This window comes from Haplochromis burtoni, unplaced genomic scaffold (genome assembly GCF_018398535.1).
Source record: "Haplochromis burtoni strain Fernald_Lab_line unplaced genomic scaffold, NCSU_Asbu1 Contig_7, whole genome shotgun sequence".
In the NCBI taxonomy this organism is placed as follows: Eukaryota; Metazoa; Chordata; class Actinopteri; order Cichliformes; family Cichlidae; genus Haplochromis; species Haplochromis burtoni.
The window spans coordinates 3,052,678-3,070,493 of NW_024582368.1; the positions used below are offsets into that span (position 1 = coordinate 3,052,678).

The 17,816-nt window shown below is 41.9% G+C and overlaps 1 protein-coding gene across 2 annotated transcripts in view; it reads right to left on the reverse strand.

The window, feature by feature from the left end:
- Window positions 1-17,600, reverse strand: part of LOC102294204 (cGMP-dependent protein kinase 1) — a 99,118-nt gene extending 81,518 nt beyond the window's left edge. Inside the window, exons 1-2 of one of the 2 annotated variants that reach the window (XM_005914111.2) lie at window positions 16,944-17,600; window positions 6,608-6,774 (exon numbers count right to left, since the gene is read on the reverse strand). In XM_005914111.2, coding sequence (XP_005914173.1) covers window positions 6,608-6,774; window positions 16,944-17,200 — 424 coding nt within the window. In that variant the 5' untranslated portion in view covers window positions 17,201-17,600. Of the gene's footprint in view, window positions 1-6,607; window positions 6,775-13,124; window positions 13,745-16,943 lie in introns of those variants that run through there. The other variant, XM_005914109.3, reaches the window with a different exon arrangement.
- Between the last annotated feature and the right edge of the window lie 216 nt (window positions 17,601-17,816).

Genomic DNA, 17,816 nt, shown 5'->3' on the forward strand with positions numbered 1-17,816 from the left:
TGTTCAGGGCAGATGGTGCTCAGCTCAGCGTAGATGAGATTATTAGTCTGTAACACACTCAATCACACTATTTGCACATAAATTACACATTAGCCAGAGTTATATTCTTCTTGATAGACGTATTTCAGATCATTAATCTATTGTATGTTAGTAGATAGACACCGTCCTGAAAAATCAGCAAGCCATCTGAATTTTGTGCAGTTTTTTAAACCCACATCCGTGCCTCTTTGCCCTCTCCTTTCACTGCCTTTCATTTACAGTGTTGCGCTGCTGTATAGCAAATTTTGAATCTGCTTTATTCACCATTAAAATGTCAGCTTTTAAATTATGAATAAAATGATGTTTGGAAAAGGAATACTTTTCTGAAGGCTCTTTCACAGGACTTGATTTTTCATGCCTCGCTATTGCATCAGCAATGCCATCCGTGAAGTGAAGAAGCAAAAGAATACATAATAACACAGCAGTCACAAAGAATATTGTTATTACACATATATCGTGCAGCATACTTGACTACACTTACTTCTATGCCTGTATTGATAGGCGGGGGGATTTGGGGGATGGTTTAAATGTGCAGGTACAAAGCTACAGGACTGACAGTTCTTTTGGACATTATTGCAAGTACAAATCTCTAACCTTTTCCCCAGATGACGCCTTATTAAACCTCCACTGAGAGCCTCATTAAAGTTATCATGAGAGCTGATAGCACATATGTGCAACTCAGTCTCCTGTCAGTGATTGCATTGCACGTCGTGCTACAAAAGGAGGGTGCACATACAAATGGTTGAATATTGAGTTTTGAAAGACGCCTTTTCAGGCTGTGCACGAGCCTCAGCAGTGTGTTATGTTTGATTATTAACCTACTACTGGCTGCTTTTCAGTGTAGCAGTTGTTGCATCAAATATTAGCTTCATGCTGTATTCTCAGGGGGCAATCAAACCAACATTTGTGCACCTCCACATTTTACTTGGCTGAGCTGCCCCCCCCTCAAGATGCACTGACAGCAACAGCGGCAACAATTTTAAGTCTGCATTATTTAAGTTGCCAGGCAACAATGCAGTGCAATGGCTTTGTGCACTTGTGTTTCTGTGACCAAATGCATTTGGTATTTTCACATTACGTCATTAATATGCAAATAATTAAAACGACCAGAAGTAGCCTCTTTAGTCATTACTGAAGGTATTGGCAGTTGTAGGGAAAGCACTGAAAGCAGTGGTAATACTGAAAGTATTTGCCCTAGATCTTGTGTCCTCTCACACCTGTGACACTGAGTCACACTCAGGTGCCCCTGGTGATTACGTCTCTAAGCCCTGCTCAAAATGAAAGAGGAGTCCATCTCCCTCATCTCTGCCTCATTGGTCAGTTAGAACAGAGAGCAGCTCTTTGAGGACCACTGGCTATCGCGCAGCATAAAGTCACCTAAACCGTAACATCTGTCTAACTTTCAGACAGCAATAATAATTAATTGAGAGTCCTACAGAAATTGGCCAGCATGTTACTTGGTTAGCTGGTACGCTGGTTGTTTCTTACGTCCATTCATTTTTGCTTGACTTGCTTGAGGAGACTTGTTTACATTGCTTCTCACAACAGATGTGCTTTTTTTCTTGTTCTTTTTCTTGTTGGTCATTATTATTACTCTTGTTTACGTTTAACTTACCTTTAGCCCAATTTTGCTTCAATTTGGTCATGCTGTTTCTTCTGCTTGCCTGCCAAAGCACTTCAATCAATTATTATCATTTTGACTTGTGGTTAATTAGTCAGCTAAATAGTTAAATAAAGACGATTATTAGGTTAACAGGCACACGTGATGCTATGATTTTACGAGTTATGAAACAGATGTTGGAGTGATATGTTTTCACGTCGTGTTTCAAAAACACAGCATGTGAGCTAGTGTGCCAGAGAGGCGATAAGGTGTCAGTAGAAGCTGAAGGGAGGATAAAATATGCCATAAAATTAAAATGCAGACAGAAACCTGTGCCTCTCATTTTTCTATGCTGCTAATGTTTCATTAACGCTACATGCAAACAGATCGATTTCCAATGTCACGTCATAAGGAGTGATAAAGCATCAGATGCTTCTACTGTAGAGAGAAACTAGTGTCTCGCCATAGCAGTAAACATTTCTGTTCATTGTTATTCTGAGGTATAGCTCAGTAAAAGCAGAAGAAAAAGAAGTGACTGTCAGAAGTGGTTCGGTATAAGCTTCAAAACAGCACATTGTTCATTTCTGTCTTATTCAGGCTTTCAAGTATGCCACTTAAACTTAAACACATTCTTTTTTTCTTGATCTGTCAGGATATTCTACTTGCCTCGCCTAACAGCAGGTCAAATAAAATAATTGGGAGCGTAACGTATTTGTGTAGAGAAAATGTCAAATCCTGGGTGCGCTGTGAAATCCCCTGAACACATCCACCTGAATAAAATGGCACACGGTGCATCAAGTGCTGCCTTGACTATGTTAGCTTGTCAAAGTAGCTGTCAGCGTACCATGAGCACTCCAGGTTTGGAGCTGAGTCTACTGTAACGTTACCTCTCCCCTCACTTTCCTCACTTTTCTGTCTGCGATCCATGAACACCCAGTAAAACTAATAAAATATACAGCAAGGGCAGTCATCTAGTTGTACCTAAAAGATGACAGATAGAGGAAAAAAATACATAATTCAGATTCTTTGCCACGTATGTTTCAATGTTTCTTTGTTCTCTTTTTTCATTTTTTTTCCTTGGATGCGCTTGTTTCTCAGACAGGGTGAAAGATGCAAGACCAAGAAGGAATGTTAAGTAATATTCAAATATAAATGCAAAGTTGGCAAGATGAAACGTAGTAAGGAGAGGTTGAATATATTTTGTTGTCTTAATAAAAGCTGCCAAGAGGAGGAAACTTGTTCTGGTTTGTAATTCAATTCAAATAGTAATTATGTGCAATCACAGAAGAAAAACACAATTCTTTACCATTCCATTAAGCACCAAACCATTAAATGTAACCATGTTAAGACTTATATCTAAACTAGCGCACCTGTTCAACAGAGATCTGCAACAAATTTGATAATTAATGTCTTCTTTTAGCTATTCTTTGCAAGTCTACAGATTTTTGGACCAGTGGTGAGATTGGACTTTATGTCACCTTTTGTGGCCCGAATGACAGATTGAGACCAGATCTGACAGGTTAGTCAATAAATGAAAAAAAAAAATCATTACTTGCAGCCCTGAAAATATCTTTAATCTTAGAAACCACAGGTAACCTTCAGATTTGGCAGGTTTGCGACTTCTCGTGATTCATGTGTGACCTTTGGTGAACAACACAAAACCATTTACTATGTCACTTTGAAGAATCCCTCACCTGGCAGCTGAAGTAATCAATATTCACATTGTAAGCCAGTCATGTGATCTTAATAGTCTTTGCTTTAGTTTTGCTGTGGCCCACTATTCAACTGTTTAATTTAACAATTGTATTCTCGAAATTGTACAAAATGTCACTTTTTTAAAGTTTTTGGTGATGTAGATTTCATCTTGTCTTTTAGCAATCCTTGTAAAGGACCCATTGGAGTTATATTTAGACACGCCCCACAAAAAGCATAATTTGTCAGCATGCCAGAACCACATTTTAACCCCAAAAATTACACAACAAAGCAAAAACAACACAAGTCTTTTTTTGTGCCCAGTCTCAATCAAAGTTAGACTACGAAACATGCGCTGGAGTGTTCTTAGTCCCTTAAAAGAGGGCCGTCACCTCGCCCACCATCTGACAGTATCTGATAATGTGGGAATAAAATGCTTTTAATGATTCAATCTCTATTCTGGAAACTAGAGACTAGACTCTGTTACATTTTGCATTAGGCGATACTTGAAGTCCTTGATCTGCACCTGTTTAAAAGTTTCCACGTCTCCACCTAATAAAAAGACAGACAAAACGGCAATGCAAGAACCTACTTAACACTGCTTCCTACTGCAGCAAACACATAGTCATTAGATTAAGATGAATGAAATCTATGAAAGAACTCAAATGGCTTTTTTCCCCCCTCTCAAGTAAATACTTCATAGTAATTGGACGTGATTGTGCGAGTTATTATCATTACAATCCACCTGTGTGGGTCTTTGCGGGTGACACAGCCAATCAAAAATCTATCCCATCTCCATGGAAACACGAGCTTTTGTCTCTGTTGCAATCACTGTTTTTAAAAGAGAACTGATGTCAATTATAGCCCGGTAGATGTGAGCTGAGCGCAACAAACATTCATGAAGGCAGCCATTGCTAAGCAGGCAGACTCATCATAGATGCCAGGATTCATTCTGTGTCTGCAGCTCTTATTATTTTCGTCTCATCTCAAATTATCAGGTGCATCTGCAACAACAGATAACTGTCCTGTTGTTGTTTCAGCTGGGAAGCTGTGAAACTGTCTGCAATTTCAATCTATAACTAGTAGGCGAAACAAGTTATGCGCCCTCATAGTTAAAGCAACTATAAACTAGGAGTGACGTTTAAATGCATCATTCATATTACCACTGTTATTATTGCTATTATTGGCGTAAAAGTTGTTTACTTGTGCCTCATATCCCTATATGATGCATAATGGATATGTCAGCCCTGTGGCAAAACATTAACGACTACCCTGCCAACTTTCAATAATAAATGACACAACTGCCTGAGCGGCGAACACTTCATTTGCCAGGAAAATGACGTACAGCGCTGAGTGGATGCAGCTATGTGTTTGACATAAGACACCGACATCCCGTCAGCGTGGATTAAAATGTCACCAACCGTTACGGGCTTCTACAGACCTTGGTACAAAGTCGTCCGCCTTGAGCTATTGGTTTCAACATTTGCTTTTATGCAAAATAGATCAAGGACAGGGACAGTCGGGGTGAAAGCTGCTGGCAAAGGACTCGCTGGGACACGAGAGAGGGGAACAGAAAGGCGATCATAGAGCAGAACGGAAGTCAGTGGCAGCCAGAGAGAGGCAGTAATGTTCACTAAAGATAAATATGTTGAGCCTACCCTAAGGATTCAAAAATGCAAAATAATTTAATTAATTAATTAAATAACATGTAATATTAGTGTGACACCACTGAACTGAAGCCCTTCTACCAATTACATCGCAGCTTTCGCCTCTATCGCTGTCAAAGAGGAACCCACAAAGCCCCTTACAGATTTGTATCTTTCTTTTTTTTTTTTCAGTTGTGCTCGAGAGGAACCTATTCATCAAGTCAGTGTGGCGCTTGCTCATTTGTGACCTCACACCTTTGGCACGCAGCATTCGTCAGGGACAGAGTGAAATCTACTGACTGTGACCGCAGACTTTTGTAGACCTGTGTTCAGCAAGGCCTCAGTGGTTTATCACACATATAGTTTCTTTTATTAAAGGTAAGAGAGATGAAAAAATACAATTCCTAATGTTGTTACAGCAACCCAGCCCTTTCCCAGCACCACTGTTATCTCTGGTTACCAGTGTATAGTCCACTGTTGGGTTTTGCATATGTTTTGTATGACTCTTTACATATCAGAGATACAGATAAGGGCAACAAGTGGTGTGTTTTTTTTCTCATGACGGGGGTGTGAGCTAGGATAGAGGAAGTACTCCGATCATTTATGTAAGCTCGGCATCAGTGAAAAAATACTCTATTTTATGTTGAAGTCACCATATAAAACTTTGGACAGTACACAGCTATTATCAGAATCATATACAAAGAGAATCAGTTTAGTTTAGGTTGAATGAAGTAAGTAGGGTTTTATTTGTGGGAAACAGAAGGAAAGTTCTGTAAAAGCTGAGGTATTTCTTCCTGACATGACAAATCCCACCTGCCTGAGTTTTGAGACAAACAAGCAGAATTATAGATTTGTGGCATAATTGAATTCTTTTCCATAATTCCTTCTTTGAAATACCGCCTTCTTATTTTAGTCCTCCTTTCCCACAAATCTATTTTTAACAATGTTTGGCCGAATGGGGATCCGGGAAATGTTTCTCTAGCACAATTATAAAAGTCGGTGGCCCACAATAGAGCAAACAATCAATTTTCTAGATTCATTCTTCATAGTTAAATATTATCCTTTAAATGCCACAGTCCGCACAAGCCCACAAGACTCATGCTCACTGCCTCTTGGTTACTGCCTCGCTTCTCACTGCTCAGCCGAGTTTTAAAGTGAAGTTACAAGGAGTCGAGCGGTTAAATACTAATATATTCATTCTATAGTTCAGCCTTTGAATGTCCAGATTTACCTCTGCATTGGAATGAATTATATCGGGCAGGCACTAACTGAGGCCGTTTTCCCTGAGGTCAAATCTATTGTAAAGGATGATGGCTCCCTGAACGTTTCACCGCTGAATCGTTTGCCCTTTCACAAATCCCATCAGCGCCACAGTGGACGCTGTGTTGCTGTTGCTGTCACCAACTCTTAGTTTTATGAAAGAAAAAAAAGAACCACATGCTGGTCAGTACTACTAAAAAGAACCTAATTAAACGGACTCGGCAAGCACACCAGAGCACACAAAATGACATCGATGTGACATGAGTGAATCATGCAACATAAGTCCCTTTCATTTATCCTCTGTGTTGTACCTGTGGTTTCACAGTATTTTAAGAATACCCGTTTTAGCAGCGTGCATGTGTGCGTTTACCTTCCATGACGTACACCAGCGAGCCTACATCGCCCTCCTTAATGATGCAGCTGTCCTTCCCGTACTCGACAGGATACATGCAGTCCACGATCTCTTGGATCTGCGACAGCTCCAGGTTCTTCATGAAGTCATTGTCCAAGATGGCCTCCTTTATCAGTTCCTTGGACCTGGAGGCAAAGCCAAGCAATGTGAGACAGTCACTGTACAAGCACTGACTTGTGCATTCTTCATTGCAGAAGGACAAAATGAGACACAATAAGAGGTTTTGCAGGCGCACATCTCAAATAAAAACTGTTCAGCATGTCTCTTATTTCCAAGGCTATTTCATTCTAGCTTTAACGGCTCAGCGCCTTTTCAAAAACATACCCTCAATTCAAATATGTCAAGGTGAAACCATCTCACCCGCCTCCCTCCCCTCAAAATTCTGAGGAAAGTCAATAAATAGCAAAATCAATGCCTAATGGATGCAGATTATTTCCATTCAGGGGTTTACTTCTGAAAGCCAACTCGGCTTTCAGTTTGCAGAGTCATTAGGGCATTCCGCAGGTAAATAGTTTCTGCATCAACTATGCAACTGTCAGGAGAAAAGGTAATAAAGTGCAAAGCTAACGCGTGGTTGTCAAGGTGCAAGAGTGCTTGTCAGGTGGGCTGAAAGGAAACACAGGGCAAACGGAGAGGCAGGCGACATTATGAAAGGAGACCTGATAAATTATCTTCTAAATCTAGCAGCATGCAGTGGATGCAGCGCCAGAGGAGAGTAGAGATATTTGTTCAACAGGTGATAGCAAATCTGAAACCTGAAAGCAAGCATCAGTGTGACTGTCTGAGAAAGGTAGACGCGTTGAAAGAAGTCTGACGCGGGCCAGATCGCAAACAACGAGTCAAGATCACTCATTCACCGAAGCATCGCCACAGTTCCATTTGCTCAGCTGCACGCCGTATATGTGCTTCTCTGGCAGCTAAATGAATGAGGTTATGTACCAGGGTTAAACCATTAAAGAGACCTCTCACACTGAGAAGGGAGGCCAATATCCTAATTCATAAAAAAAAATCCACAAAAGCAGCCCACTATGCCCCGCAAGTAGTATTCAAAGGCACTGGGGAACTGCCTCTTGCCTTTTTGTGCTCAGTGCCCTTTTCAGAAACGGATTTCTTAGTGCATTGTTGATCACCTGGAGAGCTCATTGCTAAAAGGGCAAATAACCTAGAAGGCATTTATGAATCAGTGCTGCCACAACACGCAGGCTTCTCTTCTCCACTGCCAGCCTGCAGCAAAGTCCTCGCCAAGGAACAAAAGTGCATAAACAAAACTTCAAATTACAACATCAACAGTGCCCTTTTTTTTTTACTTCTTTCAGATTTATGTTTTTCAACCTATCTGTTATTTTCGAACAGCAAACTCTACAAACCTCCTCTGCAGATTCATGTGTATATGAGGCCATGTTTCACTGCACAATGAGTGTTTTATTTCTCTTTATGCTGAACTTTTAAGGTCACTCAAACGCTTCTTCAATAAATCCTCAAACACATTATTGAGTCTGGGATGAGACAGTGGTGCTGTTTCAAATTTCTTTTCTTTTTTTAAATGCCAAAACACTTAAAAGAGCGATGCCAGTCTCTTCTCAGAAGCAGCTACCATTTGAGCTTTCACCAACATCTGCACATTTTATTGCACTGTTTTTACACCAGCTGAATTATTACCGGGGCTCTAATAAATTGTGCTTTTCATTCATGGCCATGAATACCAAATTAGGGTCTGAAGCCTGTGGATCCCGACCAGCGATGCTTTTCACACTCGCATATAAACGTGAGAAACTAAATTACCAGAGAACAACATTAGCTACGTGTCGTATTTCACTGGAAAACCCAAATAACGTTTTGGGTTTTTTTTGAAAGCACACAAAAGAACCTTAATTCTCACATGTGGCCTCTGGATTTCTATAATCTTAAAGACAAAGATCATGTATGTGCATTCCTATAGATGTTCCACGATCCCATACGTGTCATCTCTTCTCAAATTTTAGATCATTTACAGAATAACAAGAGCAACCAACCAACGCGAGAGGCTTCGGGCTAACAAGCTTTCAAATCCACTGGATTTTTTTTAATAGACTTGAATCGTAAATGGAGCTGCTCTAACTGAGCAACCTGGATTATAAAGAAGTTGTTTCTGCCCTTGAGAGTCTAAACATGCTGCTGTGTGAATTTTAAACAGGGAGGATTGAGGTGTTGCACTTATTTTTTATTCCCACTCCACAATCTATGTTCAGATCTGACTCCTTGCTCCTTGAGTTGTAATTTTTTTTGGGGGGGGAGTTGTCTGCAGGAAGAGAAGATCTCATTAGTTTGAAAGGAGCATAGTAATGGTGTGAAGCGCAGTTTTTTTGGACTGATATTTCATAATAGATTTCATTTTATGAAAAGACAGCACACCTTACGCATAATTAACTCGAGGCATTTTCACAGACTAACTTAAACAATTTTAGGAGAATCGAGCCAGGATATTGTCCAGCTCACGTGTAGCGTGCAACAGAAGATGATCTGCTTCTCAGAGCTGGCAGCACTCCTTTGTATTAGGTGAGGATGCTGCATGAGAAGGGTGCGCAGGTGGCAGGACACATGACAAATGACAGTGGTTTCACTATGACCTGAGCTATTCTCACCTGGGAGCAATTAGACGCTACATGGCCTTTGTGAGCTGGTAGAGACCACTTGAGGTCTGAATCTGACATTTTCACTCACACATACAACTGCACTTACCAGTCAAAAGTTTGGACACACTTTCTCATTTACTACTTTCTACATTGTAGATAGATGCTGAAGACATAAATATATGAGGCAAAATACAGTATATGGAATTATGTAGCATACAAAAAATGATAAATAATTGTAAATATGTCTCATATTTTAGATTCCTCAAAGTAGCCACTCTTTGCTTTTGTTGACAGCGCTGCAAACCCTTGGCCTTCTCTCAATGAGCTTCATGGTGCAGTCACCTGAAATGGTTTTCACTTCGCAGGTGAGCTTTGTCAGGGTTCATTATTGGAATTTCCTTCCTTCTTAATGGGGTAGGGACCATCAGTTGTGTTGTGCAGAAGTCAGGTTAGTACACAGCTAACAACTGTTAGAATTCATAGTATGGCAAGAACCAATCAGCTAAGTAAAGACAGACAACAGTTCATCATTACTTTAAGAACTGAAGGTCAGTCAATCTGAAAACTGAGGATAAATTCATCAAGTCAACAGCCTCAGAAAAACCAAGTTAACAGCACCTCAGATGAGAGGCTAGATAAATGTCACACAAAGTTCCATTAGCAGACACATCTGTACATCAGCTGTTCAGAGGAGGCCTTTATGGTCAAATAGCTGCTACAAAACCACGACTAAGAAAAAGCAACAGCAGAAGAGATTTGTTTGGGCCAAGAAACACAAGGAATGGACATTAGACAAGTGGAAATCTGAGCTTTAGTTTGATGAGTCAACACTGAACCAGCATGGCTACCACAGCATCCTGCAGCGAGATGCCGTCCCATTCGGTTTGCTTTTAGTTGGACCATCATTTATTTTTCAACAGGACAGTGACCCCAAACACACCTCCAGGCTGTGTAAGGGCTATTTGACGATGAAGGAAAGTGATGAAGTGCTGCGCCAGATGACCTGGCCTCCACAGTAACCTGACCTAAACCCAATCGAGATGGTTAGGGATGAGATGGACCTCAGAGTAAAGGCAAAAGGGCCAACAAGTTCTCAGCATCTCAAGGAACTCCTTCAAGACTGTTGGAAAACCATTTCAGGTGACTACCTCATGAAGCTCATCAAGAGAATGCCAAGAACGTGCAAAGTAGTAATCAAAGTAAAGGGTGGCTATTTTGAAGAATCTAACATATAAAACATGTTTTGAGTTATTTCACACTTTTTTGTTTGCTACATAACTGCATATGTATTCGTTCATAGTTTTGATGCCTTCAGTGAGAATCTACACGATAAATCGTCATTAAAATAAAGAACCATTATATAAGAAGGTGTGTCCAAACTTTTAACTTGTAGTGTATGTCAGTTACATCTACCATCTACAAAAGTCCAGGCCTGCAGTACATGTGTGAAAAAGGCTCAACAGGAACTAGCTGGAAATCTTTTTTTTTTCCAAGGCTGACCTCCAGCCCACTGGAAATGTGCCTCATTGACCCTATTTCTGTTCGATTTACACCCAGGAGATTTAGGGCAGACATGATCGTGGCCATTCTTGAGCAACATCTTCCAAATCCAACCCTTATGAAAACATCTGCCTCCGTCTCCTTTGTGAGAGCGATATATTTTCTTTCATCCACTACAGAAGTTTAGACTGAGCAAGATCAGTCTTCCTTAAAAGGAGAAACTATGCTCTTTAAGGAGGAAAAAAAAGGCATGGCAGAAAAGTGGGAGAGGCCAGGAGAAATAAAAGTCGGAAAGAGGGAAAAGAATGGATAGCATACGAGTAAAGAGTGCTCTATGGGCCTTGTAAAGAAGATAAAGAGAGGGGAGAATGAAAGAAAAACACAAACACTTAGCCAGATCTAACAGATATTATCAGTAAATTTCAGTAACAAAGGAAAATAAAGAGTTAGTGAACTTGTTTTAGCCCACAGTATAAATTAACATGCACAAAAAAACAACAACAAAAAACTCAATCTAAATGAGCTGCTTTTCTACAGAAAAATATAAACTTCTCCAAATTACTCAGGCAAACATGTCCAACCAGTTTGGACATCTTTGCCTGAGTAAGATAAGAACAGTGCTCAACTAATAAGAGAACAAGCGCACAAACACACTACAGTAATTTGCATTCAACACTGGCTGTTTTTCAATTAATTTTTTTTCATCTCTATGCTTATTAGAAGAGCAATATTAGAGAAAATGCCATTCTCTAACAAATGAGGAGTGTGAAAAGGTGTGGCAGACGTTTAATGGAAAATTGAAGCTGTCGCTGAGAGAGGCTTGATGGAAGTTCAAACAGCCTCATTGTAATGAGTTAATTTTTAGCTTTCCTTTGAGGATCATCATCAGAAATTATTTAAGGAACCGCTGCCACTCATCTTTTCTTTCTTTTGAAATCTTGAAATAGTCTTTTCCCATCATAATTGATATTTTCTTAACTGGAGATTCTCTCTGATCTGTTCCAATATTAAATCACGGGGTAATCAACCACTTTTTGAAGTAAAGTGCTAAAAGTCTTGACAAGAGTCTCAAGAAAATCACTTAATGAAGTCTCAGAATTACGCCAGTTATTAAAAGAATTGGTCACTCTGGTGTTTTCCTCAGCTAACCTTCCAAACCAGTGTTCAGGATCTCAGACAAACAAAAAAATACACATAAGAAAAGAGCGTTTTGTGTGCTTTCACAAATCCAGGGAGCTGACAGGTATAACAAAGACTAATGGCTTTTTGCTGCTCAGATAAATAAATCCCTTCATTTTTTGAATCTTCTTTGATGAAATCTTTGTTGTTGAGTTTGTTTGCGTGTCAGTCGAATAATGACATTCGTATCTGACGTGACTGATCTCACTGTAAAATCTGAAGGCTGTAATCTTTTTTCCTCTTAGGCTTAAAACATCAATATGAGAATAGAAAAAGATAACTTAACTCCAGGACTCGTAATATTCCAATCACTTCCATAGGAATGATCCCTTTTATTTATTTTTGGGAACTCGAGTATCCCGCTAAGCATTTAGGGCAATATTTTCTTTTCATTAAATTCAATATGTGCAGTTTTTAATATGTTTAAAGAAATGTTAGGTAAATATTCTCCCTGTCAACCAGGGGAGTGTTGATTCATAATAGCTCAACCTTTAAACCAACAGAGAGATGGATTACTTCACAACAGAAGGCAAATTTAGTGCCAGCCTACATTTAAGATCCAGACCTCCTGTTTCAGACCACGTCGAGCAGGAGAGCCGTATTTGCGTAAGAGTTCGGAAAGACAGAGGGAGTGAGAAAGACAGAAATCATAAGGTAAACATGCACAGAGAGCCTGTTAAGACTGCCTGTCACAGGATCACAGCTTGTATAAAACAGGCACTGGTACATTACACAGAGTCCCCACCACCAGTTCTCCAAACCGGGATGGCATGCAAATTCTCCCTCATATTTGACTATGATCAAGTTTATGTACAGTCAACTTTTGATCGTTATGTTGCTTATAATCCTGCTCATGGGCGTCACTAGGGACAGCTTCACGTATTCTTGAGGTTTTAATATTTGTCTCATTTTGATAGTTGAAGATATCGTGTCATTGCAAAAACATCCGCTGTGTGTGTGTGTGTGGGGGGTTCTTGGTGTGCGCGCATGAGTGCGTGGAGAGCACTGCCTCATTATCCCAGTGTGCGCTACAGGTGAAGTACCTGCTGCGCCACACGCATCATTACGCACAAGAATCGAAAAGGTGACAAAGACTGAATCAATTCAGACGGAAGCATAACAGTGAATGCAAAAATATCGAGCATATTAAATATAAAGACTGTGGGTAGAATTTGAACACCTACTGCTGGCTTTTGGGGTAGAACGGTAGGGTGACATGGCTAAGATCCTGGATGTCGAAGGCAGTGGGTTCGGCCGAAATTGCCTGCCTCTTCGTTCGCTGCTGCTCTTGCAAGTCGTTCTGCTTGTGGACCTGCTGGGTCGCCGGTTTGATGACTGAGCGGTATTTGTCCAGCTCGTTCTGTAGTCTCTGTATAAGCTCGTCTTTCTGGTCGAGCTCCAGCTCCAGCTCGTCGATGAGGGCATCCCTTTGGCGCAGCTCCTCAATCTTCTCCTGGAGCGCGTACTGGAGGTCGCGCAAGGTGCCCATTTTAATCGGCGACAATGAGCGACTTCCCAGGAAGTTTATCTCAAGGTATGCAGCCGAGTCTTTATCCTTTCTGCTCTGCCACGCGGCTCACAAACTTTATTCGTCATGAAAAGCTTGAGAGGAAGGAACCCCTGTCTCTGCTGTGGCTGATTCTGTCTGTCAGAAGCAGATGTTTGGGGATTAAAAAGAACGTGGCACGCGATCGTCAAGGTAAGCAGAGAAAGCGTCTCAGCCACAATCATGCAAAGTTTACTCTCTCCCTCTCTCTCGCTCACTCCCTCCCTCCCACGGTGCTGTGACAGCGGAGGACCGTCCTCCCCGAGTGCGTCAGGCTGCGACCCGGTGAGAGCGCATGGCGAGAAGGGCGCCTACAGGAATCTGAAGCACAGTGCAGTCTGCCACTCCAGAGAGAGAGAGAGAGAGAGAGTCTCCCATGAAGCCACTGCTCTAAGAACCATGTCATCATACCTCGGCATCTCACCCTGAGGCTGCGTGTAACAAATAGATGAGCACAGGAGCCTTAATAGAAGTTGAAGGTGATGGAAAACTTAATGAACCTCGGTGTAAAAATATGAATGAAGATGTTTTCAATATTTCATTTGAACCTGAATGTTGTTTTTCATGTTGTGTTGGGTGTGAAGAATTAAACTTTCCCCAAACCCTTTTCTGAATTAAATTTTGTTGCAAAATGGAGTCAGTTTGCCAAATTTCATATTTAAAAAAAAGTGTCAAACAGCAGCAGAGACACACAAAAAAAATGTCAGAGCTAATGAGGCGCAGCTCCGCGTTTCTCATCTAATCTGGTGTTGTGTGCACTCCGAGTGCCGCTGGTGCCTGTCCACATTATCCCAATGACTCATCCGAAGCTCAGCGAACAGCATTTGGCCTCCTGCTCTCTGGACAAATTCAGAAGAGGATAAAGTGCCAAGAACAATCTGATAGGATGAGGACTTACTGAGGCTGAAATCGCAATTACTGTGCTGAGAGGATGAAGCGTCACCGGCTGACAGTGAGGACAAAAGCGAGGAGATTTCTCGGACTGCAGAGATAGGTGTTTTTGGTGCGGTGGTTTAAGACAGATTTTTCCCGACAAAAAACATGTAAACAAACCGAAATGGAGACAGATGGTCTAATAAAAAGATCTCAGCTGCCCTCTTGTGGCGGCTTAAAGGATCAACGCAGACAATCAAGAATGAGGCATGGCACTGCTCTCCAGGCTGAGGATGATTGTGGACATTAAATCAGCATGTAGTGAGTGATACTGGATCATGAGAGCCTTAAAATGTAGGATTTGGGGGGTGTATGCGATTAATCGGAGGAATTGATATTAGTAATATCACTCAAAGTAATAACATGTAGGTCTGTGATTTTTAATGGGTAATCGGGGTTTACACAGATCAAATGAAAATGTATTGAAACTGCATAGTAGCATGAAAAATGTTCTTCAGACTGTGCTTGAATTGCTAAACAGAGGCTGTTAAACTCGCCTGCCATGGAGAGCAACTTTGGGTCTCGTGCCTTGTAAAAGCACAAGACCCAAGCATAGTCTGGATGCTCGATATGAAAAGCCATGGAGTGAACCGTGAACCCTGCTCTTCCTGCTCTACTACCTGAACCGCAAGCTACAAAGCACAACAGAGGTAATCTGTGAAAGTTGAACATGAGAGGAAGACCTGCTCAACAACCAGCAAACCCAACTTTCTGTTTAAGTCATTCATTGAACCACAACAAAAGAAAACCATACAAATAATCCAATGTAGCGCAGTATTCTCTGAGCTAATTAAAAAAAAAATCATGGTTTATATTATCTTTGTTAAGGGATGGGGGCAGACCACAGAGCTTAAGCAGCAGCAAAGTTTGCTTCATAGCACCTGAAACTGCAGACGTCCGGAGATTTCAGGTTCGGTGTTGGAGCCCCGCATCTTCCCATCAACAAAAAGCCCTCCCACTGTCCTTCAGAGCACCTCTGCGCTTTAAATTTCACCTCTCTAGCCATTCAAGTGAGCCCCTTTCCTATGCGGATCAATAGAAATAGGATCCGCAGCTCCATGCTGCAGTAATCTGAGGAGCGGGGCGGGCCGCCGCCTGGTGCCACGTCCTGATTCAGTGGGGTGCGCGTGTGTGGTGGTGGTGGATGAGGGGGGTCACACCGTCTCCTACCCCTCTGCGGCGCACAGAGGGGTCAGAGACCCCCAGCAGCTCATGTGGGCGCCTTCCACCAGACCCCGGCAGCACAAAGACTTCATGTCACTGCCGTTTTGCACGTTTTCTAGGTTTACTTCCGGTTTATCCTCAGAGCGCATGGGCACATTCCCGTCTGTCAACTCCTGCAGCCTTACTGTGGCACTTACTGTTACTCAGCAGCTGAAAATAAACTCATAATTTGATCACTTTGAGACCGAGCCATGCTTCCACTGGAAGGCTGACAATTTGATGGAGATACTTTATTTTTAACTTTAATGTAGCTCGTTTGCAACTTTTTCATCCCTCTAAAGTTGGGCTGTCTTGTGTTTGTTTGTCTGGGGGCTCTCCCTGCGGTTGTTTGCCTTTGAAAGCACAGCGAGCATCCGTTGATGACTGCAAATGAGGACTTTCCTGCCTGCAGTTTATTAATGCAAATGAAGATTGGAAATAGTCTAGCCATGTTAATATTATTAACCCCATTGTCTCTTGCACTAAGCGAGTCAACAGGCTGATGTCTGCTTGTGCGCGTGTGTGATGTCAGTGTAATAAGTAATTTATTCTGATGGGGTTCTGATGATAGAAAATGAGGTGAGAATAAATTAAAAGAAAAAGTTCTTTGGCTAACTTTTTGGTTTTTCGAGTAAACACAGCAAAACCAAACTAAACAGAGTAGGACTAAATAAAAATGCAGTTTCTTTTATCTATACAGACATCATACCTCAGATGAAATCCTCAAAATAAGGATTGTGAACCTAAAACGAGCACCTGAAGGTGATGAAGGAAGCATATGGCCAAACAAAGCGTTTTCTAATGGAGTATTAAATATCCTCAGACATGCACTTCGGGTCCTCAGCGTCCAGCTACTAAAAGCCAATAATGCATCGCACTTCCTCCTGTCTGTGTCCCGTGGGGCTGCCATGATGGATCTGATCAATTAGGAGCTCTTTCTAAAGCTTGCCTTGGAGCTGCGTCATCGGCCCGCAAGAATGGAAGTGCTCGTCCATTCATGGCAAAACTCTGAGTCTCCCATTTAGAAAAAAAGAAGATCATAAAGAGACAGAAACACTATGTGGAGACAAAGCACAGAGGAGCCTCAGTGAGCCGTGTGTGTCTGAGCCTCTAGTTTTTGTTTTTTGTCGCCACATGTATTCTCCTCTCGAAACAGAGTTGTACATCCTCGTAACGAAATGCTGATGAATAGTTTTTATGACCAGAAAAAATAAATTCAGAAGAAAAACACCCAGAAAATCTTTTAAGACGGGACACAAAGCAGACACATGGGCGCAATAACAGAGCAATAAAGTACGACCGCCTGCGTAAACTGTCTTACCAGTCGGACTTGGCATATTTTCGAAACGCCTGCCTTGACAGGTCCTGGTGCGTTTGAGGTTCCGCGGAGATGCCCTGCGCCCTGCGGGTCCTGGGTCCAATAAGTTGAGCGCTTGGCAGAACAGACTGACATTTGTGTAATTTTCTCTTCAGTTCTTGAATCTCGTCTTCCCGATCGGCAAGCCGCCTCTCCAAGTCCCTTATTCTCTCCTCCTTTAGCAGCAGGATCTTGGCAAAGTCGTCCTCCAGATCACTCATGGCGAAAATCTGCGTTAAACTTTGTCGATATTCTCCCCGAGGTGGACAGAACGATTAACTCCCAATACTCGTTTAGCAGGTTTGGGGGAGGAAAAAAGGAGATCACAAAAGATCCCCGTCTAAAGCGCGCAGGGTGATGATGCTCCGACAGTCCCCTTCACTGCGCACTTGTTTATTTCAGAAGAAAAGAGCAAAGCAGCGTTCAAATCCGGGAAACGGACGATTGATGGAGCAGCGCTGCGCTACAGTCCACCAAGCCTCCGGGGAGCTGCTGATGATCCTTCATTGAGAAACCAATTACAGCAGCTCTTCCTCTCAGAGGACGCAGAACTGGGCACTGGAGAGCCGAGACAACTCCTGTATAGTTCAGCCCGCTCACCCTGCAAACACACCACAGAGGAAGCCCAGTGCTGCTGCTGGCTGCTGTCAAATATTTGTTTACCATCTGTCTGCACAACCCCGACCCTCCCTTTGCGCGACAAAAGCGCACACATCACCTCCTTGACCTAACCTATTTCAAAAATCAATTGTCCCACACTCGCTTCACGGGGCAGTGGACCCGGTATGATCTATCTATCTATCTATCTATCTATCTATCTATCTATCTATCTATCTA